Genomic DNA, 25,776 nt, shown 5'->3' with positions numbered 1-25,776 from the left:
TACACACACACACACACACACACACACACACACACACACACACACATATATATATTTGTTTATTTTTTACATCTTTATTGGAGTATAATTGCTTTACAATGGTGTGTTAGTTTCTGCTTTATAACAAAGTGAATCAGTTATACATATACATATGTTCCCATATCTCTTCCCTCTTGCGTCTCCCTCCCTCCCACCCTCCCTATCCCACCCCTCTAGGTGATCACAAAGCACCGAGCTGATCTCCCTGTGCTATGCGGCTGCTTCCCACTAGCTATCTATTTTACGTTTGGTAGTGTATATATGTCCATGCCACTCTCTCACTTTGTCACAGCTTACCCTTCCCCCTCCCCATATCCTCAAGTCCATTCTCTAGTAGGTCTGTCTTTATTCCTGTCTTACCCCTAGGTTCTTCATGACATTTTTTTCCCTTAAATTCCATATATATGTGTTAGCGTACGGTATTTGTCTTTCTCTTTCTGACTTACTTCACTCTGTGTGACAGACTCTAGGTCCATCCACCTCACTACAAATAACTCAATTTCGTTTCTTTTTATGGCTGAGTAATATTCTACTGTATATATGTGCCACATCTTCTTTATCCATTCATCTTATATGCACATATATATTTCCTTTTAAAACATGAATTGGTTCATACTACACATACCTCACTTTGACTTTTATCCCCAGTTTCCAATGTATCTTATAAATCTTTCCATATTAACACACTGAGATATAATAAGGTATCTCTCAGGTCCTGGGAATCAGTAAGTGGTGACTGGAGATACTTCAGGGCCAACTGACCAACACAAAAAGCCTGGGCCTTAAACTCAATTCTGGTTTGATAAAAATTACCCTCATCAAACCTTCCAATTAGCAACAGCTACAACGAAACAGCAGCAGCTAACATTTATTGAATATTTTTATCTGAGACTGGCATGAATTAGTCAATACTCACAATGACCTATAAGGTGTATATTATAGCTATTCCCATTTTACAGATGAGGAACACGAAGTTCAGAGCAGTTAACTTTCCCAAGGTCATAAGGCTAGCAAAGTAGTGGAGTTAGTATTTAAACCCAAGACTGTTGGACTTTCAAAGTGTGTTCCCAATCAGTTTGTCTCTCTGTTCATCTGTACACTGAATGCTGTATTCTAATTGACTTCCCTTCAATTAAAAAAAATATTTATTTATTTATTTGGCTTTGCCAGTTCTTAGTTGTGGCATGTGGGATCTTCGTTGTGGCATGCAGGATCTTTAGTTGCAGCACGTGGGATCTTTAGTTGCAGCATGCAGGATCTAATTCCCTGACCAGGGATTGAACCCAGGCCCCCTGCATTGGGAGCATGGAGTCAACTGCTGGACCACCAAGGAAGTTCCAACTTCCCTCCAATTTTTAATTTAAATACAAATTATTCAAACTGAGTACTCATGTAGATCATTCTTATTTGGCCTCATCTGTGCTAAAAGATCCTCTATACCTGAGTTACCCTGGGCTCCTAAATATTGGGCTGGCCAAAAAGCTCGTTCAGGGTTTTCTGTAACATTTTACTTTGGCCAACCCAATACATACTATACCTACTCTGAATTTATACTTCTTGCATTAGTGTATTATTCAAGACTAGTGTTAGGTATTGGTGGAATGTGCAGTTCATAGTATGATTGGAATTGCAAATGGAAACATTTCTAAGGTATAAAACTGCCTGAGATTCTACCATTAGGGATTCATTCTTAGGAGTATTGATTAAAGTGGAAGTAAGGGGCTTCCCTGGTGGTGCAGTGGTTAAGAATCTGCCTGTCAGCTCCATTTACAATAGCCAGGACATGGAAGCAACCTAAGTGTCCATCAACAGATGAATGGATAAAGAAGATGTGGCACATATATACAATGGAATATTACTCAGCCATAAAAAGAAACGAAATTGAGCTATTTGTAATGAGGTGGATAGACCTAGAGTCTGTCATACAGAGTGAAGTAAGTCAGAAAGAGAAAAACAAGTACTGTATGCTAACACATATATATGGAATCTAAGAAAAAAAAAAAGGGTCATGAAGAACCTAGGGGCAAGACGGGAATAAAGACACAGACCTACTAGAGAATGGACTTGAGGATATGGGGAGGGGGAAGGGTAAGCTGGGACAAAGTGAGAGAGTGGCATGGACATATATACACTACCAAACGTGAAATAGATAGCTAGTGGGAAACAGCCGCATGACACAGGGAGATCAGCTCAGTGCTTTGTGACTACCTAGGGGGGTGGGATAGGGAGGGTGGGAGGGAGGGAGATGCAAGAGATATGGGAACATATGTATATGTATAACTGATTCACTTTGTTATAAAGCAGAAACTAACACACCATTGTAAAGCAATTATACTCCAATAAAGATGTAAAAAAAAAAAGAAAAAGAATCCGCCTGCCAATGCAGGGGACACGGGTTCAAGCCCTGGTCCGGGAAGATCCCACATACCATGGAGCAACTAAGCCCGTGCGCCACAACTACTGAGCCTGCGCTCTAGAACCTGTGAGCCACAACTACTGAGCCCACGTGCCACAACTACTGAGCCTGTACTCCACAACAGGAGAGGCCACCACAATGAGAAGCACCATGTACCACAGCCAGGAGTAGTCCCCACTCGCTGCAACTAGAGAGAGCCCGTGTGCAGCAACGAAGACTCAACGCAGCCAAAAATAAAAATAAATTAAATAATAAAGTGGAAGTAAGAAGCAGGAGGGGGATCTAGAAATACTCAAAGAAGTAGAACTAAATAATAAAACAACTAAATTTAAATGTAGATTATTATACAAAATCTCAAATGAGTAGGGAGAAAGTACCCATGAAACGTCAGGAAAAGTTTTAAGAAAGATTCATACATGTATAGGGTATAAAATTGGAGAAGAAAATTGGAGGAAAAAAAGATTCATTCACTTTTGCCTTTAAGAACCTAGGTCCACAAAATGCAAAATTTGCCTTAGAGAAGCATACCTGTCAAAATTGAGACTCCAGCAATGGTGGGATGAAGCAAACTGGGGGAGGCCAGGATCAGGAGTTTTGAACACCCAGTAGGGCTGAGTGAAGAGGCACATAGGAGCAAAGAGCCAGGCCAAATGTGGTTCTCCAGGGATAGACCCAAGTTCACATGCGTTCAAATTTAGGTTCCAGCCTATGGGATGAGGCTGTTGGACATCTTTCTTAAGTAGCTTGCAGGTGTAATGAAAGTGCAAGTATGACACAAGCGCTGTCAGCTAGGGAGACAAATCCAGTGAAACACCTGGGGTGTCATTCAATCAAATATTGGCAGGAGCCAATTGGCAGAGGTAAGGGCATGCAGATGTTATGTATTTTATCTTATTTTACTTTGCACTATTTTATTTTTTGATTTATTTCCCTTCTAGCTTCTTTCCTAAAAGGATTAAATTTAACTTTCAATACGTTACACATACAAAAGAAACATTGAAATAAGAAATTAAGAGATAAATAATGAATTTAGGAGACTGGATTGGGGAATGGATTCTAGTGCCAAAAAAAAAAAAAATCTAGGCTTTGATGAGCCACAACTGTTTTCAAGTCCACATTGGTTGAACAGTAACTATGAGCTTAGCACTTGTCATGCCTGACCTTAATGAATTTTCCCAGTAGCCCATGATGTGGGTATTATCATTTCCATTAAAGTGTTTTTCCATTAAAGTCAATGAAGAAACTTGACTTAGGTAACTTGCTCGGACTTCCACAGCCTGGGCATGGCAGAACTGGGATTTGAACTTGATTTGACTTTAGAATTTGGGCTCTTAAATCTTACATGATACCGACTCTGAAGGTGGCAGGTGTTGAGCAATCAAGTCAGGAGGATACTGGGGTTCAGTATCAGAACATCTATTATCTGAAGATGCTGGGTATCAAGAGAATAAGGCAGGAAACCCTGGATGGATAGCGAGGTAGAACATGAAGGGTATCTAAGAGCGTGGTGCTCAGGGCCAGAACGGATTCTGTACTGAACATACAAGTATAAGTTAAATGGTAGTAACTTTGAAGGTTAGGAAGATAAAGCAAAAGGAAATTTAGAATGTCTTACACCAACCCCTCACTTGTTGGACTGTAAGCCCTCCTGAATATGTGAAGCAAATAGGTTAGTTAGAATAAAAGGCAAATTCCTCAGAGCACCATTATACACTCCACAAGATGTCAAGTGCCACTTTCTATAATGTCAACATTTCTTCTTTAAAAAACACAGATACAGGAGCCAGAAGAGGGGTTTACAAGCCACATCATAGAGCCCTTAGTGTCCAGTGATAGATACTAGTCCACTGACCATGATTGGTGCCCTAAGGAGGTGAAAGTTCACATAAGCAGAAACTGTGTACAATTGTGTTTCCAGCATTGCCAAGGAAATCTCTCTCTAAATGAAATAATGAAGTCATAGTCATGAAGAAAAAAATGAAAAAGAATAAAGGAAAATCAAGAATAAACACAGGCTGAGTTATTTAGAGCTGGATTAAGGGCCTAGTTCAGGAGAAAGTGGAAGTGTCAATGTGAAGTTGCCACTGGATGAGGGGGAAATTTATATAATTCTTATATCTAGACTGGGGGTTGGAAGTTTGCATATTTTTCTCACCTAATAGGGTTTCTCCCAACATAGCAAACGTGAAATACAACAGAGTTTGGTTTTCAAGTTTGCCTCCTGATTTGCACCTCCAGCATGAAGGACTCAAATATGCTTAGGGGTCAAACTACGTATCTTAACTTTTATCTGTATGCTAACTTCTAAGATCCTAACGACAGAGGGTAGTGTATGGGCAACTGAAATTCACCTAGTGAAAGAGAGGTTCTGGGGGAGACCAATGCTGTTTTCCAGCTTCTATCACATGGTTTAATGGGATCAGGACTGGGGCATACGTTCCCTTTCAACAGCATGAGTCTTAACCTTTTTTGTTTATTGAACATTTTTTGGGTGGAATTCAATTCAAAAACATTTTCGAGTACCTACTATGGGCAAGGCACTATGCTAGGCACTGAGGAGGAAAAGAAAAAAGTTTTCCAGCCAGCTCTCTCTATGCCTCCTGACACCACAGCAAGGCCAGTGTAACGAGACTGCCTTTCACAAGCAACTCAGGACCTCCAGAAATATATGCTATGCAATCTCCACAGATGACACTCTGAAAAGTAAAGGCAGAAGCAAAGATGAAAGAAAAAATGAGATGGTGATAAGATTTTTGGAAATAATGGTAAATCTGGGGTTAGAATCAAAGATTATTGACTCTCAGGTCAGTGCCCCTTTTGCAGATTACCTCCTCTAGGATTTGTAGTTAACTGGAATCTGGCAACAACTTTGTACCTGAGGAGTAGTTGGGGCTAAGTGTGGGGACCACTTACTCCTCCTGAACACATTCTTCAAGAGTGGCATCTTTTCAACGATATTTGAAAGATAATATATTAACATGATAGTTGCTGAGACTAGGGATAAACCCCCAGAGAAAGCAGTGGGACAAACCACCATTCTTGGTTGTAAGTCACATAGAAACATATTCTGGCAAGTTTAGGCTGAAAAGGAATTTATTGGGAACTTTTGGGAAGCTGAAAGAATTATAGGGTAGGTTGGGGGAACAGGTGCCAAGGATGGTTGCGGAATCTAGGAGGCTTGAACCGGCATCAACGTTCTGGAAAGTGCCACTACCGCCACTTTTGGAATGGCTGCAAAGCCGCCTCCACCTGCGGCAGGCAGGCCACTTCCCTAGGGAAACACCTTTTTCCGGCGGTGAGGTGAAAGCGAGCGCCTGTCAATCCTGGCGAGGGTCGGGCCTCACGCCACCTCTCGGCAGCCTGCCGCCCACCGGCTTTAGGACCCGGCGGAGCCGGAAATGAGGCTTGGAGGCGGGACTAGGTGAGGTCATCGCGCACACCTGACGTAATCAGCCCGCGCCAGCAAAAGTGAGGGCGCGAGGGCCGCGGAAAAGCACGTTTCTTGCTTGCCTCAGCTCTCACGTACCATGGCGTCCCCCGTCCAGCAGTCTCCTCAGCCTGGCGGCGGGAAGCGCAAAGGCAAGGCTCAGTACGTGCAGGCCAAACGGGCTCGGCGCTGCGATGGCGGCGGGCCCCGGCAGCTGGAGCCCGGGCTACAGGGCATTCTCATCACCTGTAACATGAACGAGCGCAAGTGCGTGGAGGAGGCCTACAGCCTGCTCAACGAATACGGAGACGATATGTATGGTCCAGAAAAGGTACCAGCCCCGGGGAGGGCGGGCTTGAGGGAGGAGGGAAGGGTGGCAGGCCGGCTCCCTGTATACGCATGCGCGAGGTTGGCAGCTTGAGTGGCGGTGAAGGGGCGTGTCCTCGCCTCTGTGTCCTCTCCGCCCCCCCGCAAGGTCTCGGCTCCCGACCCCTACCCGGTCTTGTGCTTAAATGTTTGCGCTTTGGGCTTTTTTTCCCCATCATTAATTACGGTTGCTCCCATGTAGAGATTGCTTCCTGCGGTTCAGGCCTTGTTTCTGAAGCTCTTTCAGAAGCATTTACTTCTCATCGTAGCTTTGTAAAGTGTTGCTCACCGGGACACTGAGGTTGAAGTAGGTTGGGTAGGTACTAATGGTCCAAGTTCACAAGGGCACACTTCATTCGTCCTTAAGGTTTTTGCCATACCTTACCACCATTTGAACATTATGGCTGTAGTAATGTGTTTGTCCTAAGCAATAACATCTCTAAAATAGTGTTTTTAATACTTACTAGTGCTAGTTACTTCTCAAATGCATATAAAAATACATTTCAAAAAGTAAGAACTTTTTGAAACAATACCGTATAAAGTCTCATTGTCCCATTTTGGAAATAATTATATTATTGGCTTAGGATTTGGACCAGTACACACATGCACACCCCAAGGAATTAAGTGGAGGAGCATAGTACAGAGAGCATTTAAATTCACGTACTGTCATTTACTAACTCAGGGGATAGGCATGTTATTGATTCTGCTGAGCTAGGTAAAAAAAGAGAATAATGATAGGACTTAAGAAGGTTGGCTAAAATAATTGCATATGGGGCTTCCCAGGTGGCGCAGTGGTTGAGAGTCCGCCTGCCGATGCAGGGGACACGGGTTCGTGCCCCGGTCTGGGAAGACCCCACGTGCCGCGGAGCGGCTGGGCCCGTGAGTCATGGCCGCTGAGCCTGCGCGTCCGGAGCTTGTGCTCTGTAACGGGAGAGGCCACAGCAGTGAGAGGCCCGCGTACCGCCAAAAAAAAAAAAAAAAACTTTCATATGTACATAAAATAACATCCTGGTATACAATAAAATCTCCATAAATGTGTAAAATTACCATTAGTGCCTGATTGGCAATCCCATTAGTGGAGCCGAGTGGGCAACAAGTGCATGTCTTGTCTACACCGACAGCTTGAGCAAGTTCTTGAACTATTTCAGTAGAACAGGAGTAAGGATTTTTAACTTCATAACTATTGGGTTCAGTCTCATGAAAGGAGAGTGTTATATCAGGTACAGTCACATCTATTGATAGGATTAAGGTCCACCCTGAAATGATTCATCTGATGAGCACATTTCCCTCTGCCCCAGACTGTCAAGATGCTTTAGAAAACATTTTCAAATGATATGTACCACAGTCTGAGTGAACTTCCTTCTTCCTCCACATTTTGGAGGGAATGGTGTCTGAATAAAAAGCTTTATTGTCAATATTGAATCATCTGCCACTGGGGGTTTCACATGAGTAGTTAATTAAGAGCTTTTAACGTAAGCTGTTGTGGCATTTCTGCTCAATAATTTTATGCAAACAGTTTGCAGACAAGGATCAGCAACCCTCTGGAAGTGAGGCAGAAGATGATGATGTGGAGGCCGCCTTGAAGAAAGAAGTTGGTGACATTAAGGCGTCTACAGAGATGAGGCTGAGAAGATTCCAGTCAGTGGAGAGTGGAGCAAATAATGTAGTCTTCATCAGGACACTTGGGATAGGTGTGTCTGACTAATACATTTTAAGATGATTGATCCTGTAATATCTGGACACCTGTCTCCGAGAACACTGCCTACAAAATGGCTTGATGGGCATGGCTCAGTTAATCATTTGATTGCATCCTCTCTACACTGTGTTAGCACTAGGCATATGGAGAGGTAAAATGGGGTGGTGGACATAGGGCTTAGGAGTAGAAACCTGGCTTTGCCACTTTATCTGTATGTAACTTGAGGCAAAACAAGAATACACGGTTCTGTCTAAAAGGAGCAGCTGCTACTCAACCCCAGGCAGTTTGGAATGGCTCCAGTCATTTGGGAATGTAGTCTTAGGGGAGCCAGATCTTCTGATTTTTCAAAAGAAGTTGGAAATCTGGAGAAGTTTCTAGGTTTTTAAATGTAGCTAACTACTTTAAAAATATTGAAAACACTGAGCAGCCCAAAACAGACTCATATATAGTCAGGATGCCTCCTGAGTACTACATTATGATCTTGTGCATTCATGGCTCTGGGGCTCCTCTGAGGTCTGAAATCTAGACTTCTGTACAAACTTAGCTAATAGATTGATTAAATCTTTTTAAGTGACTTGCAGATTTTTGTTTTGTTTTTGTAAAAAAGCATGTACTATTTAATGTTTATTACTTCGATAGTTGCTGCTGATACAGGAAAACAACAGCATGGTGTTGCCATCAGATAAATTAGACATCACAAATAAGTTAATTCCAGTGTCTTCAAGAACAATTGTTTTTGATAAAAGCAGAGTTAAAATATGAGATACAGTATTAATACAGAGTAGGCACCAAAGAAATATTAATTGGGAAAAATGGTTGGTTCAACTTGTTTAAAATTCATTATAATGATTTTTTCTACTCTACTGTCAATTTATGTCACTGCCAATGAAAATTCATTTTAGAGAGTTTGAAGAGTTTAAAATGAGAACTCTTAAACTTACCTGTTTGTTCTGTGCTGATTTTTTCTTTTTATTTTAGAACCTGAGAAATTGGTGCATCATATTCTCCAAGATATATACAAAACCAAGAAAAAGAAGACTCGGGTTATTCTACGAATGTTACCCATCTCAGGCACATGCAAGGCTTTCTTAGAAGATATGAAAAAATATGCAGAAACATTTTTGGAACCCTGGTTTAAAGCTCCAAACAAAGGGACATTTCAGATTGTATATAAATCTCGAAATAACAGTCACATGAATAGAGAAGAAGTTATCAAAGAATTGGCAGGTATGTTTCTCTTAGTGATTTTACATAGGTGTGCCACGGTAAATACTTGTTTATAAGATTTTTTTTTTTTGAGATTTAAGGCTTACATTTTTGAGTGTAGAACAAGTATATTAAAATGCTCTTAAATAATATCAAACCTAACTTTTCAATATGTTGGGTATGAGATTTTTTTTGGTAGTTAGATACTAAAGTCTTTTCCAAATCAAGATTGAATTTTCTTTGGGGAAAAAAGTGCTGTTGTTAAATGTCTCAGGATTTTATTTGTATTTATTTATTGAAAGCATTCAGGGAATTTGATAGAAGTCCATGTAGAAGAGTGGAATTTGATGAGTGGACTAGTATATACAATTGTTTTAACAAATTCTAAATAGGAGGAGATGAAAGATTGTTTTTGTATCCGCCAAGCTTAAAGGTATCCTTCTTAGCCTGTTTTCCTGTTATTTTTGTTACAGGAATAGTAGGCAGCCTCAATTCGGAAAATAAAGTAGATCTTACCAATCCACAGTACACAGTGGTAGTAGAAATCATTAAAGCTGTCTGTTGCCTGAGTGTTGTGAAAGATTACACGTTGTTCAGAAAATACAATCTCCAGGAGGTGGTGAAGAGTGCCAAGGACTCGTCACAGCTTAATGCAAAGCAGGCAGCGCTAACAGGAAATGGGAAAGAAGCTAAATTGGAATCTGGTGACAAATCAAATCAAAAGGACGCAGCAGAAGGAAAAAATAACCAGCAGGTGGTACCAGGGGATAGTGAGGAGCTGGGTCAGACAGAACCAGTATCTGAGACACATGTGGTGAGTGAGGGGGCCGCTAAACCTGAACTTGCAAGTCAAGTCACAGAAGGATCTGAGTCACATGGAAATGACCTTTCATAGGAAAAGAAATCATTTGGTGTTGGAGGTGGATTTCTCAACTGCGGTCCTGTGAGATGTTGCTGGGATTCTATATAAAATTGTTACTAAAAATATTGTTTTTGAGTTTGTGTGCTGCATAATGCTGTACTCACAATAATTGAGCAGCCCCGTTAATAGCTTTGTTAGAGATCTTTCAGCCCTATATGGCAGTGTGCATTTGGTTGAGCTAGAAGAGGCTATGGATAAATTGGTGAACACTACTGCACAGAGCGGAGGGTGGCGGGAGGATGATGTTGGCCTCTCCCTCTTGATTACCTTCCCCACTCCCCCGCTTCTGCACTGCCAGCTGACTTATGGGAGTGAGGAAGCTCTGTGAATCGAAACTCAGAGGGAAATTTTCATTCTAAGGAAGGAATTTTTGCATTTTGCAGCTCAGCTGTCCCCTGCCACTTTGTTGTAAACATTGCAAAAACATGGGCCATATAGGTTAGAAGTGTATTGTTTTGTGAAGTTTTTGTACCTTTTGTGATTTTCTTTAGTTTTTATGCCCCGCCCGCCTTTTTCTTTGGCTGCTCCGCGAGGCATGTGGGATCTTAGTTCGACAACCAGGGATCGAACCCGCGCTCCCTGCAATGGAAGCTATGCCCATTTTTATGTTTTCATAACATTTGTTTGAAATGCTTGAAACAAATGTTTGAAATGCACCAAATCTGATGGTGCATTGCTGCAATTTTTGGAGGCAAGGTGTGAGATAGAAGTGTTCATTCTAGGCATAAAATTACAGATATTTCTGATGAGGTTAGTTAAGAAGAATTAGTCTTCTGAGTTATTACAGTATACTAGTGCAGCAAGGCACGCAAATTCTTTACAATGTAAGCTACTTTACAATGTAAATGGACTTATTCAAGCTGTTCCATTCCATATCCTTTGTGAAATGCAACTTACAAACGGAACATTTGCTTCAGCAGTTGTAACTATAAATCATAGCTCCCTGACAAATAAAGACAATTATTTTAATGGCTTTGGAATATCAAGACAGTAAAGCTTTTGTTCAAAAAATCATGTTCAGTGAAAAGGTTTAGGAAGCAAATTATGTAGTAGCAGAACTTTTTCCAGGAAAGAAAAATTCACAGAGTTGCTAAGAATCTAACAGTACCAACATTAAAATGCTAGGTCAAGAAGCAGTACAAGATATTGAAAAGACTTTTCTCTCAATGTAATAAATTGACTTATGTCGCATGATACTAAAGAGGTTTTGTTTAAAAGCAGCAGCAGTTGCTGATGAATCAACAGATTTCATGAATATTTGTCATGCTCTAGCAAGATTTGTAAATTATGAGGAAATTCAAGGAAACTTTCGCCTGCTAGGAGCCTCCCAAAACAATGGTCAGTATAAATTTAATAGGTCTTCATATCTGAAAAACAACAGTCTGCCATCTGTACTCCTGGTGCCCCATCAGTGGCTGGCTCCATGACAAGTTTTGCCTCATTTTAGTAAAAGAAAATCCTGACGTTGATGTTACAGCACACTGCTTTCTTCACAGAGAAGTGCTGATATTAAAAACTTGGAGATGAAATGAAGAAAGTTTTAAATAATGTTGCAAAAATGGTTAACTTAATTAAAGATCCATTTTATGCAAGAATATTTAAAAAGAAAAACAAACTAAAACCTGAACAAAGAGCACATAAATCTCCTACATACAGAAATCCAGTACTTACCAGGGGAAGAGTTCTCTACAGGATATGTGAGTTGAAAGGTGAATTACCAGTAAATTATAAGTACAATAAAATACTAGGCCAGATTTTGCTAAATGCTTTGAAGACGAAGAATGGCTACAGAAACTAGTCTATTTAGAAGACATTTTTTTCATTGCAAGAACAAATGAACAGTTTTCTGCAAGGGCCTGGAAAAAAATGTTTCTTCTTAAAAGTGACAGGAGTCTTAGATTAAAAGAAACTGACTCTTTGGAATAATTATGTTGCATAAGGCACTCTTGAAATGTTTCCACAGCCACTTGGATTTGAGAATGAAGAAAGCAACAAGTCTCAGGTCTTATTTAAACTCCTCTTGCAGAATTGCAAAACCAAATTAAATAACATTTCCCCTCCTTTTCCCAACACTGGTTTGTGACTGGGTGAGGAACCCTTTCCCAAAATCTCAGCCTGGGATTTCTTCACTGAGAGAAGAGGAAGAACTCAGAGTCCTCTTCTGACACTTCTGGATTTCTGTGAAACAAGAGTATCTTTCAACTTAGTGCTCACACTCATATACATTGAGGATCCCCTTAATTTGAAGGTTTTTTGAAGGGTTCCTCCAGGGTAAAACTGAAAAAAGATGGAAGAGACAGACACTAAAGAGGGCTGCAAAATTAAATGTCCGGATTGAGAATACTAAGGGGTCGTGAAATTAGCTTTTGGAGTTGGATTTTATTAAGTTTTAACAAGTTCGGAAGTATTGTAAATGTTAAGTCTTCCTGCACCAATGGCTATGTTTGTTTATTGGCTAGTGAACATGGAAATATATTTTTATCCTCCTAGCTAGTGGTCCTGCTGGTAAAACGAAGGATTTGGGAGGAGCAAAGAGAATAGAAAGGGCCTTGCTGATGCAGATGAGGCTGGAACTTCCTTATATATCTTTAGATATTTAGAATGTTAACTCTTAATAAGTTGAGGTTATCTTGAAAGGATGATAGGAGCATTGTAACTATCATTGGGGGAACACGGATGATAGGATTTTGGTGCCTTCATCAGACTTTTTCCAAGACAAAGATACTTTTATTTTGATAGTACAAGACTCTGGGAATAAAATTGGCTGTATGCTTATAGAACGTACAACCCTGTGGAACTGGGTTCCTTTTATTTTGTGAAAGCTGCTACTCTACAGAAAGATTTTGATTTAGTAGTTTGTTTTTAATCCTCTTTTGTATTTATTTTTATCAATATTTGGTAAGACCTTAGTGTGACAAAAGCTATTCTTCCCCAAATGTAAGGTAGTACGGTGTTCTGTTGGAATCTGAATTCAGTCATTGAAAAATTTGTTTTCAGGTTTACCAACTGTTTATTTTCACTGACATCTGAGCATGTTATTCTATAAATGACAAGATTCCAGGGTGGGAATTGAGTGCTTTTTGTCCTTTTAATTTTTATTTAAAAAAATTATGTCAGGGCTTCACCTGGTGGCACAGTGGTTGAGAGTCCGCCTGCCGATGCAGGGGACACGGGTTCGTGCCCCGGTCCGGGAAGATCCCACATGCCGTGGAGCGGCTGGGCCCGTGAGCCATGGCCGCTGAGCCTGCGCGTCCGGAGCCTGTGCTCCGCAACGGGAGAGGCCACAACAGTGAGAGGCCCGCGTACCGCCAAAAAAAAAAAAATTATGTCAGTTAAACTCCAGTGTTGTGGTTTAGTAAAACTTGTTTTGCTCTGTGGAGGAAAGAGTGTTAAATTTGATATTTTAAAACATGTTTCCCTTTAGTTAAACATGGTTTCTAAATGTTATTTTTACTTGTATTTTGCTTTTGGTATGGCCAGATATTCAGCTTGTTTTTCAGTTTCTGATGTTTTCAGAAAAATTAAAATAAATTTGTTCCCTAAAGACTGGTGTTCTCTATCTCTCCTTTTTCTTTCTGCCTCTTAGTAAATCTCTTGCTTTATTGTCATAAAGTAGATGTATCATAAAAGATGTTTTTATGTCCAATTATGTATCAAAAGTCATGTACATTGTCCAAAAAGTAAAGATACAAAAATTTATTTATTTATTTTTTCAAAAATTTATTAATTGCTCTTGAATAACTAAAAACTCTTAAGCGTTTTGTATCTTATTCAAGCATTAGATATTTTACAGTGAGTTTGCTTCAAAATGTATAGTACAGTACTTAATTAAGTTCATTTAATTGGCTTTTGAATTCTTTACATTCCTCACTTTAACATTAATATTTTAATTCACCTTAAAGAATTAGTAGCATATAAAGATTTTAAGCAGAAGAAATTCTGTCTTGAGCATTTCTGTTAGAATAGTTCTAATCTTTATTTTGAATTAATCAGGTAGTAGATAAATTCATTGTCTATTGTGCTTTTCTAATTAATCATTTGAGCCCTGCTATTTTAAACACTACAAGTTGTTGTTTGGTCAGCGTAACAATTTTCTTCCCAAATATTTTTAGATTTTTTGGCAAAGTACAAAACAAAAATTCAGTTGAATTTTTCAACCAGGAAAAATCTTAAGCATTTTAAGAGAGTAGTCACTGAATTATCAGGAAACAAGGACTAAAAGAAAGCAGCCCTGTTAACTACTTAATACCACAGTGTTCTTGTTAGGCTATGTTCAACCCCATTCATGGTCTCTTAAAACGTTGCGTTTGATTTTCCCAGTGATCATCTTTGGGAGTTCTTTAACAAATTCCACCTAATCAACGGAAAAACATATTATGAGACACTTGATTCCGTTTTTACTCTCCCAACTGTCAGTATAATAGGGGAGAGCTTTCATGAAACTCTGGCATTGAGTTTCAGGGTCTTTAGTGCAAATTCACCTGTATGCTTTGACAGAAGAACAATCCCTTTATTCTATTGCTTTCCTCCAGTTCGAACCAGACCTGGGTCTCTACTGCCCCAGTGAAATGGAGGCCACAACTAAATGCAAAGAGAAACATCAAGTTAATTCTTGGCTTTTGACCTTTTAAGAGCTGGGTCCTGGAGGTTACCAAGGAGATTTTTAGAGATGATTTTGAGTTTATACAATTTTCTCCTTATGCCCTGACTTGACAGTAAACTACTTTTGTTCTCCCTCAGGATATGACTACTGTATTTTAAAATGTCCTCAAACATTTCTGAAAAGCAACTAGTCACTAATTTAGTGAATTGAATGGAGGAAATGTAACTAGTTCTTAGGTTGAAATTAACTACATTTTAGCTGAAATGATGCCAGTGGAAATGGAATTCTCATGTAGAGGATCAGTCAGTATCAGCTAATAGGATTCTAGGACTAGAAGGAAATTGCAGTGCCATCTGTGTGTCTTCATACAAAATTATGCTTAAATCCCTCCTTTGAAGAAGAAGGTTTCAGGAAAGATTCCACAGTTTCTTTGGATAATATCTTCATCCTGAGCCTTAAATTTGGTCACTTGATACTTAAAGGCACGTGCTTTGAATCTATGAGTGTGTAATGGCCCAAGAGTACTGTGATAGATAAGTTAGGTGCTGTCTTTAAAAACAGTTTGCTGTCTTAAAAAAACAATTTTTTTCCTCATATGGAATGGGACTGATTAGTCTGATAAGGATCCTTAGTATTATTGCAGAGTTGACCAAAGATTCTAGTTCTTCAAACATTTGTAGTGTCCTAATATAAAATATTTTAAAGCAAAATTCTTAGGGCTAAAGTTGAAACAGTTGTCTTCTACTTTACTATAAAGTCAAAAGCTAATAAAATCTATATACTTACTAGTTTAGATCCTTATTTGGTAACACACACTTAACTTTTGCGCACAATACTTGCCTTTCTTGGATATTTGTAAGGTGCAGTTGATTTTTTTACATGATCCTGAAGTTCGAGAGTTAATTTCTCTGGGTTGGATGATTTAAAGGGTGCAGATAAGACAACAAAAGCTTTCACTACCTGCAGGAAAAAAAATCAATTTATATGGATAGATTTGCTTTTCAGACACATCAAGAATTTGGACCAATGCTGAACACTAACTGGTTCTTTATTGAACCAGTTAGATATTACCCACCTGGACATCATAGGGTAGTACCCTTTCCCCACTGAGCCTGGTTTAATTTCTTGCCCCTTCTGATTGGCACAAATTATTCCTTATTAAGAGGACATGTTTTATATAACTATGTAAAATTTCATTTTCTGTAGCTATATCATGACAATGAAATCCAAGACCCATCTTTGACTGGTTTTCCCAGTATTCAGTCTCATCTTCTGAAATATATTACCTGAGACTAGTGGTTCTCAAACTCGAGTGCATCAGAGTCACCTGGAGCATTGTTAAAACACAGATTGCTGGGCCCCATCCCAGTTTCTCATTTGTAGGTCAGGGAAGGGGCAGGGGTATTAGAATTTGTATTTCTGCCAAATTCCTGCGTGCTACTGATGCTGCTGGTTTGAGGACCACACTTTGAAAATCATTCCTTTTGACTAAGAGTGCCATTAAGTGCACCTTGTAACTCCCCACTGGGGCTCTCTGGGGTCCTTCCCAGTGCACTGGAAAGACGAGCTACTCAATTCTGAACCTCTTCAACCCCTAACACCTCTGAGACTTATCCTGTGTGAGGAGGAGGCAGGAACACCGAGTAATAATAATTCCCCTTCAGTCAAACGGAATTGGGCAATTTAGAAGTTTTGGGAAACACCATCACAATTTAGAGCATGGTGGGAGCACTTCAGGGGCTCAGCTGGCAGTCCTGGGGTTGAAGGGTTAAACTTAAGCTTTGTCCATTAAACATACCACCTGTCTGTCCGTAGCCCTCGTACAGCATTAGCCCAGTTTGCACTTTCCACTGTTCCAGCACCTCTGGATTGAGTGGCTCCCCTCCCATCAGGCAATGCGGAAGCTTCTTGAATTTACATCTGAAGAGAGAGTTGCATGGGGTCTTTGGGGAGAGAAGTATGAGTGGCTTTCATTGCCAGATAACTAGGACATTAGCAACAAGCAAAGAGCTAGGAGAGGCAAGTCTTAGGAAAGTTCATTCAGTGAATATTTGTTGAGCACCTACTCTCTAGCCAGACATTGTTCTAGGCACGTGGGGCATGTTATGATTAAAACAAAGATTCCTGGTGGAGTTTACACTTTAGCAGGTTATTCAAGAGAGGAAAAGGTTGGAGAAAATGCTAATAAGGATATTAAGCACTTATTATGAGCCAAGAAACATGGCAGCTAATATTAATTGAACATTTTTTATGTTACAAGGGCTTTTGGAGCACTCATAATCTTCACAAACCCTATTTTTTAAATGAAGACATTGAGGCTGAAAAAAGTTAAAGAACTCTTCCAAGGCCTCCCAAATAATAAAGGACAGAGTTGAATAATCTGTACTCTGCACTTATCACTTGTCAAGTATCTCACTCACCACGCATGCTGCCGACATTGAATTCTTACCAGAACCTCGTGAGGTAGCTCTTAACTATCTCTTATGGATGGAGGTAAGGCAGGCTTAGCAAGGTCCACTGTTAGAAAGTAGCAGAGCCCTGCCTGTTTGACTTTGGAGGTTGAGCTTTTAACCAGTGTCTTACTACTCAGCTGCCCGACAGGACTCAGGTGAGAAAGCTTGGAACAGCCCGGCCGATACAGTGAGCCCCAAAATGGGTAGTAGGGTTTGGTAGGACATGAATTGTGTCTATTCCAAATAGAGTAGCCCTTGAATTAATCTTGAAGTGTGAGCAAGATGTTCACATTCTGAGGGCCACAAGGAGTTGATCAGGAAAAGAGAAGATTCCTATCTGCTTTATTCTGTTTCTCATAGAATTCTCCCTCCTAGATGTCTACACCTCGGGGAAACAAAGGATGTCCTTTTTCTGTTTGTTTTGTTTTGGCTTTGAAGCATCCACGTTTAGGGGAGAAAGGGGTGACTGTGATGACTTAAATTGTTTCTCTCTTCCTTTCTCTTATGTATTGAATTCATATTAGTTAAATAAATATACTTCATAACTTCACCTAATGTTCAGGTGATTTGGCTAAGTTGAATATAAGCTTCAAGTCATAAGACTTTATTAACTTCAAGACAGTATAAATGTAGTTGTGGGTTCTTTTAGGGTGGGGGTGATGGGAGTGCTGGGATTGTAGAGCTCTGGTTGTCTCTGGAAAAATGTTCAGTTGCCCTTAGAGGCTTTCCCAGTGATTCTTAAACTGGGGATGCGGGGGGTGGGTTGCCCCCCAGGAGACTCTAGGCAATGTCTGGAGACATTTTTGGTCATCATCACTGGTGGAGAGGGAAGTGCTACTGGTATATAGTAGGTAGAGGCCAGGTAGAATGCTGCTCAACATGCTACAAAGCACAGGACAGCACTCCATGACACAGAATTATTTGGTTCAAAATGTCAGTAGTGGCGAGACTGAGAAACTCTGGGCTATCCTGTGCCGAAAAGGGGAGATCCGTGATGCTGGATTATAACTTTTGTTTGTGGTTCAAGTGGAGATTTCTGCCCAAATACCTCTTAAGGTCTTCTAGCACAAGCATCCAGTACACAGTGGGAGCGCTGCACAGGGTCGTGATGGGATAAGTGGTAAGCGGCTGGATGATGGAGAAAGACACAGATGTCAGCCGTGGTTAATTAAAGGTCATGACTGGAGGTGATGTCTACAACCTCTTATTCTCGTCCATTAACATGTGCTCATCTCATGGTCATTCAGTAAGAAAGAAAATACAGTAATGTGATAGTTTTAGGCCTTTCTGGGTGGGTAAATTTACTTGGCAAAAAGGAGAAGGAGCCAGACATGCTGCTGTGGGGATTGAATCAAGGTCAGTTCCTAAGTTCTTGCTTGATCAGTTGGTTAGATGGTATCATTTACTGAGCTAAGACATTAAGAGTTCTATTTTGTAGATGTTTCACTGGAGATATCTAAGTAGAGGTGCCAACTAGGCAATTGGATACACATGTTGGTAGTTCAGGGGAGAATTAAAAAAAACAGTTTTCCTGCCTACCTTCCACAGAGGGTGTACCCAATTCTGAGGATGCTCTGAGAGTGCTGGACCATCTTGGGAGAGCCTGTGGTCCCACTGGCGAAATAAATGGCCATTGGTTCTTGAATTCCTGTCTCCACACAGCTGTGCTCTGCAGAGGTGGTTCTGCAAAGTATGGGCCCCAAGATGGTGGCTGAACATGGCAGACCAGTCTAGCTCTGATATTTCTTCTATGGTATTTTTGGAGTTATGACACTCCAAAGTTGTTGGTTTGAAGTGGGGATTCCCTTTATCTTGAAAAATACTCCCCAAATGTGTAAATTTCAATGTGAAATTCATGTGAGTTCAAAGTCCTCTGTCTTCTGTGAATTTTGTGGCATCTTTAAGGTTTCTTGGGGACTCAGCTGAATGTTGCAGAGTTGTTTAGGATAGGGGTCTTAGAAGTGGGGGAACTTGCTACCCAGGGGATGTGCAAGACAACTGGCATGGAGAAGAAAATAGGAGAACTTCAAATTATATGTATTTTAGAATTCATTCTTTAAAATGTTTATTTTTGATATTTGTGTGATGCACAAAAGTACACGAATATAATTTATAAATAAATAAACATGTATTAGGGGAGTGTGGTAAAAAATATTTTACTGAGGGATGTGCATATTCAATCTGAATAATACTACCTTAGGGAATTACTACACTGCTGAATGACTATTAACTTGAGAATAATCATACTAGTAATCATAATTACTATAATTCTTACAGAGTGATTACTCTGTGCCAGGCATTATGCTAAAAACGTCACATGCTTCATCACATTTGATTCTTCTACAACTCAGTTGTGTAGATACTATGCTATCCCTATTTTACGGATAAGTTACAGAATTTTAGAGATGTTACTTGACTTATCCAAAGGTACTCAGTTTATGAAAGACACAAGCAGCATTCTCTGGCAAGGCCTTGGGAGAGAATTTTGGGATTGACCAATAGGATTTGGTTTACATTAACTGGTAGGATAAAATTTTATTCCAACAAAGGAAACTGCCTTCCTTCAACAGAGTTTAGATGGCTTCCTTTTATAAGCTTCTCTGGAAGAATTTTTTTTTAAATGTAAGCTACTTAACAGCTCTTTGAAGGATAATACTATTAATTAACATTTTACTCCCTTTTTTTACAGTTTAGGAAGGACTTTCTCACATATTAGCTTATTTTATCCTCAAAACAACATGATATATGTGCAGTATAATTATCTCCATTCTACATATGAGGAAACCTGAGGTTAAGTGATCTGTTTGTTCATTCATTCCTTAGTAAGTATTTCTTAAGCACCAACTAAATGTAGGAACTGGGGATAGAGTGATCAATCAAACAGACAAACAGTGCCTTTGCCTTCTGGGAGGTTACAATTTAGGACAGGGGTTGGCAAATTTTTTTCTGTAAAGATCTAGACAGTAAATATCTTAGGCTTTGAGGGTCATAGAGTCTCTGCTGTAGCTACTCAACTCTGCTCTTGTAAGATGAGAGCAGCCATAGACAATGTGTACTCAAATGGGTGTGGCTGTGTTCCAATAAAACTTTATTTATAAAAGTGAGTACCAAGCCAGAATTGGCTCATGGGCCCTAATTTGTCAACCCCTACTGTAGAGGAGAAAAATAGACAGTAAATAAAGGAACAAATGAATGGATATGATATTTGGATAGTGATGAGTACCATGAAGAAAACAACAGGATGTGATAGAGTGGCTTGGAACTCTACTCTAGACAGGTTGGTCATGGACACCCTCACTGAGGATAAAACGTTAGAGCTGAAATCTGACAGGAAGGCGTCAACTGTGAAAAGGACTAAGGAAGAGCATTCCAGATGGAAGAAACAGCAGGTGCAAAGGCCCTGAGATGGGCCATGTTCCAGGAATAAAATGGTGGCCAGAGGGAGGCAAGGCAGTGAGAGTGTTGGGAGTTAGGCAAGAGCCAAGCCAGGCAGGATACTCATCTCAGGCCCTGGTAGGAAGCATAGAAATGGAAGCAGAGCTACATCCCTTCCTTCTGTCCTTAAACACTTAAAAAAAAAAAAAATTATTTATTTATTTTTGGCTGTGTTGGGTCTTTGTTGCTGCGTGCGGGCTTTCTCTACTTGCAGTGAGCAGGGGCTACCCTTCGTTGCAGTGCATGGGCTTCTCACTGCGGTGGCTTCTCTTGTTGCGGAGCACGGGCGCTAGGCATGGGGGCTTCAGTAGTTGTAGCATGTCGCTCAGTAGTTGTGGCTCGTGGGCTCTAGAGCACAGGCTCAGGAGTTGTGGTGCACGGACTTAGTTGCTCTGCGGCATGTGGGATCTTCCCGGAACAGGGCTTGAACCCATGTCCCCTGCATTGGGAGGCGGATTCTTAACCACTGCGCCACAAGGGAAGTCCCTTAAACACCTTTTATTAGGTGATTCTTTCCTGGGAAGAAGCCTAGATCAACCCATAGTATGCTGAGTCCTTGGAATCAAGGAGACTCTGAGATGTAGTTGTGACTGGTGTTATTCCTGGCACTGCAGATGAGGCAGGGAAAATACTCACTGAAATAACTCTTGGAAGCTGAGCCACTGATTCTGGCTGTGTGGAGACAACAGGAATTTGGTCTTCAAGCCGGGACACTCTGAAACAATGGACTCCACTGCTGGGATCACCTCCTCACTGGCTACAGTGCACCTGGCTTTGGATGCTTGCAGCCAATGGAGGATGTCTTTTGCTGTCAGCTGGGTTGTTCCTGGCGTGAAGACAAGCCCCGGGAAAGAGGGAGGGCCCTGAGTCAACTGTGGACTGTGGAAACTTGGACTTCGTGCCTGGGTGGCAAGGAGCTACGAAATCTAGCCTTCAGCTACCCTTGCCTTGGTCCCCAGGGACATCCCAGAGGACCCTGATCCCTGGGAGATCCTTAGAGCACTGGCTTCAGAGTCTGACAGTCCCTGGATCTGATCCTGTCCTTGCCACTTACTAGTTTTGTGACCTTGAGCATCTTACTTGATCTTTCTGTGTGTTCCTTTCCTTCTCTGTAAAATGGGGAAAATAATAGTGTCTGGTATAAAGTAGGCATTATAATGGTGGCCTATTATTATGTATCATTTTTGTGGAACATTTGAGTCATTATTATGTAACACTTAAATAGCATTTTACAGGTTATATCACACTTCATGAACATCATCTCATTCAATCCTCTGAACCAGTGGTCTCCACAGTGAGTTTGGCAAGATAATCCACTGGGGATGAGAGAAGAAATAAGAATTAAAAAAAAATTATTTGAGATATTAGAATTCTGTTTATGGCTTTATCTCATTTTCGTATGTATTTTATAATATACATACTATATTAGCAGAGTAGAACAACTTAAATAACTATATCCAGATGGGAGTATATGTGTCCCAAATATTTTTATTGATAGACTGCGTAACCCTAAAAGCTTGGAGACCACTGTTCTAAGCAACCATGTAGGTCCATGTAGTTGTTGCCATTTGATGGAATATGAGATTGGGTCATAGCTGGCAAGTGGCAGAGTCAGCCCTCAAACCTGGGTCTCCCCAGTGGTCTGGCATCATCAAAGTTCGCCTACACTACTTTGGCAATGCTTAATTTATCCCACCTTCTCACTTCATTCTAAACACTGGCCTGAGATGGGCCTGATTTTAAAGTACTAGTTCCTTATGAGAAGAACATATATGGCAGAATTAGATGAAAAACAGAGGGAAGACGGTTTGCACTTTCTAAAGCAAATCAATGGAAAGAAAGTGGAATGTATGTAAAGCATTACAAACCGCCACTACCATTTATTGAGTACTTGATAAGTGCCTGCTGTCTCACTTAAAATTAATCCCAGTGTATAGACGACAACCAGCCCAAGGGTTGCAAAGTGAGTAAGTGGCAGAACCAAGATTCAAAGATACACTTCCCAGACTCCAAAGACCTGTGTCATATACCAGACTCTTTATTTCTTGGTGAGTTTCCTAAAGTCAGCTAAATAGGGAGATGTGGAATTGAATTCCTAGGAAGGAAACTTTAATTACTGCATATATTTTATTTTATTTATTTATTTATTTTGCGGTACACGGGCCTTTCACTGTTGTGGCCTCTCCCGTTGCGGAGCACAGGCTCCGGACACACAGGCTAAGCGGCCATGGCTCACAGGCCCAGCCGCTCCACGGCATGTGGGATCTTCCCGGACCGGGACATGAACCCGTGTCCCCTGCATCGGCAGGCAGACTCTCAACCAGTGCGCCACCAGGGAAGCCCTACTGCATATATTTTAAAAACTCTTACATGTCATCCCCTCTTGAGAAAATGAATAAATATGTGATGATAAGGAAGTTAATCAAGAAAACATCTCTTATCATTCACTCAATATAAAAATATAAGATTATTTATTTTGCAAACCGCTTGTTCTTAGTGGTTCAGAAATTATTAGTACTCTTGGTGGATTTGTGACGTGAATGTATTCAATGGATAGGTTGGGGGTCAAGAGGACTAGTAATATCCACAGAAATTCACTCTTGCCTTTAAGAACTTTTGAAAACTGTTAAAAAACAAAAAACAGCAGGGCAGGAACCTAAATTCTGAGACCAAAGGTAAAAGTCAGATTTGGTGGTTCTCAGTGACAATGGGGGAATTTCCAAGAGGGGTGAAATGGTGCAGGGTGGTCAGAGGTGGTTTCTCTTGTTGGCTTCTGTGTCTCACTGATTTTTCATCTTCCACATCCTGCAGCACTTCTTTATCCTGCTCTTCACCATCACCCTTCATGTCTGAAGTCCATAGTGTCAGATTATCACATAACGATTGCATGATACGTGTAGAGTCCTTATAGCTTTCTTCAATCAGTGTATCCAGTTCTGCAGCTGCAGCATCAAAAGCTGCTTTTGCCAACCCGCAGGCATGGTCAGGGGAATTAAGAATTTCATAATAGAATACAGAAAAATTGAGAGCAAGACCTAAGTGAATGGGATGTGTTGGAAGTTCTGCCATTGCAATATCACTAGCAGCTTTGTAAGCCACTAGGCTGTTCTCTGCAGCCTCCTTCCTGTCGTCTCCTGTGGCAAATTCAGCCAGATACCTGCGGTAGTCCTCTTTGATTTTATAATTAGAAAACCTTGCCCAGAATGTCCAGAAAACAGATTAACTTTAGCTCAGTCTCAACCATTTGCCAATATTCTCCCATCATTTTAGTTTGTCTTCTCCTCCCTTTTTTTTTTCTTTCTGTTCAATGCTGCTGATTATTCCCCAGGAAGCTCTCCTAGGTCCAATCACATTTTTATATGCAACAGATAGGAGGTTTCTTTCTTCAGTTGTCAACTCCACATCCATCCCTGCTGCTTTCTTCATTGATTCCACCATTGTGTTGTGTCACCCAGCCTGCTCGGCTAGCTTCACATGGTGCACCTCCCAATCATCCACAGCGGCGGCGGCTCCCGCGGGGTCTGCGGGCCTTGGATGGAAGGGGATAGCTTCTCCGACACTCTCCCACAATTTCTTTTATTTTGTTTGATTGTTTCCTTGGCTTTTCCTTGTTTTTTTCACGTCCCTCTTCACTAGAAAGGAGCTCTTTGGGTAGGGACATTTTGTCAATTACCATTTACTTCCCAGAACCAAAATAAGGTCTGGAACATATTTGGTCAATGAGCGAATGCATGAATGAGTGAACACAGGGACGTGTCTTCATTTTGTTACTCTCAGTGAAACATTTGTACCAGTGATTCCTGAACAATTGTGGGTCACATTTTCCTTGAGAGTAGTGTGGACATAAACACACGTGACCATGCTGCAGACAGCATCAAATGCTCTATTTTCCTTATGAAAAATTGCACCTCAACCCATTAGCCTTAAATTGTCCAGGCTTCTTCGGCCAGAACATATGCATGCCTTTAAATGCTTTTGGGAAAAGGTGTGTGTGAAGTCGACTCAGCCCACAGAATACTTTTAACCCTGCAAAACAAAGGAAGCCTTTCCACTGCTCCTTGAGGGAGCCTACAGACTGGTTGAGACCCACAACCAAAATTATTTTAGAATAAGGTCCATACTGCTCTCTCTGACACCAGCAACATGCACCAGGGTATTGGGTTGCTATCCTCATGCCCACCGCCATTCTGGGGATGGTAGGTGGTCAGTTTGAAACACCACAGCCTTCTCTTACATCAAAGCAGCAAATTCTTGCTTTACCAAGTCTTCCTCTGGTTGTGAAGTGATGGAAGTTATTATTTGAAGGTAATAAAATTGGTTACTTGTGGGACTGATGGAAGTTAATTCATCCATCTGCCATCTCTAAAGCACTTTTCATGGAAAACAGCAGCCAAGGATACACGCAGTAAGTTAACAACAGGTATGTAGCTTCCTCTAGGTTTGCATTCTGACCCTGTCATGTGTATGTCACCAAATGCCAACTTTTAAAATAAGCTCTCACAATCAAGATGGTGATGCTAGAGAAATTGTCTGGTATAAACTGAATTTCACATATTTAAAAATGACCAGAAATGCTTTTTTTTAAATGAAGAAGATGAAAGAGAAATGGAAAACTAGTGTAAAGAATGTGAAAATTTGGTTTCACCGAAATATTTTCATGGTTAAACACAATCATCTGCCGTTTAGCATGTGTAAGTAGTAGTCTGTATTTATGCGGCCAGTGCTTACAGCAGTACAAATTATGCAAATACATGCATAAATTCTACGCTTCATTCAACACTCAAAAAACCCAAAGACTGGGCTTCCCTGGTGGCGCAGTGGTTGAGAGTCCGCCTGCTGATGCAGGGGACATGGGTTCGTGCCCCGGTCCGGGAGAATCCCACATGCTGTGGAGTGGCTGGGCCCGTGAGCCATGGCCGCTGAGCCTGCGCGTCCGGAACCTGTACTCCGCGACGAGAGAGGCCACAGCGGTGAGAGGCCCGCGTACCGCAAAACAAAACAAAACAAAACAAAAAAAACCCCAAAGATTTCTTTGTTTTCCAGTCCCTGGGTAAGACACGGCCTGGTAGTGGAAAGTCTTTGTTGGAGCGGTGCACCAGCTGAGTGACCACCTCGCTGAGAATTTCCCAGGACGTTCCCAGAACGGCCAGGAGGGGGCGCGCGGTCACGGGTAACGGGCACGGGGCGGTTTCCCTTCCTGTAGTGCGCAGCGA

The 25,776-nt window shown here is 40.9% G+C and overlaps 2 protein-coding genes and 1 pseudogene across 2 annotated transcripts; 1 reads left to right on the top strand and 2 right to left on the bottom strand.

Moving 5' to 3' along the window:
• The first annotated feature begins 5,725 nt into the window (after nt 1–5,725).
• THUMPD1 (THUMP domain containing 1) lies at nt 5,726–10,691 on the top strand. Its single transcript, XM_060123093.1, has 4 exons — nt 5,726–6,213; nt 7,765–7,939; nt 8,923–9,171; nt 9,624–10,691. Exons 1-4 carry the CDS (start codon nt 5,983–5,985, stop codon nt 10,043–10,045), a joined length of 1,077 nt encoding a protein of 358 aa, XP_059979076.1. The 5' UTR covers nt 5,726–5,982; the 3' UTR covers nt 10,046–10,691.
• A 5,717-nt stretch (nt 10,692–16,408) lies between these two features.
• LOC132506268 (acyl-coenzyme A synthetase ACSM4, mitochondrial-like) lies at nt 16,409–22,212 on the bottom strand. Its single transcript, XM_060124801.1, has 5 exons — nt 22,188–22,212; nt 21,200–21,389; nt 18,668–18,811; nt 18,177–18,269; nt 16,409–16,595 (listed from the first exon to the last, which is right to left on the bottom strand). Exons 1-5 carry the CDS (start codon nt 22,210–22,212, stop codon nt 16,409–16,411), a joined length of 639 nt encoding a protein of 212 aa, XP_059980784.1.
• A 1,033-nt stretch (nt 22,213–23,245) lies between these two features.
• LOC132506267 (14-3-3 protein epsilon-like) lies at nt 23,246–24,016 on the bottom strand (annotated as a pseudogene).
• Nucleotides 24,017–25,776: the final 1,760 nt, after the last annotated feature.

This window comes from Lagenorhynchus albirostris, chromosome 15 (genome assembly GCF_949774975.1).
Source record: "Lagenorhynchus albirostris chromosome 15, mLagAlb1.1, whole genome shotgun sequence".
Taxonomy (NCBI): domain Eukaryota; kingdom Metazoa; phylum Chordata; class Mammalia; order Artiodactyla; family Delphinidae; genus Lagenorhynchus; species Lagenorhynchus albirostris.
This window is presented reverse-complemented; position numbering and strand designations above follow the sequence as displayed.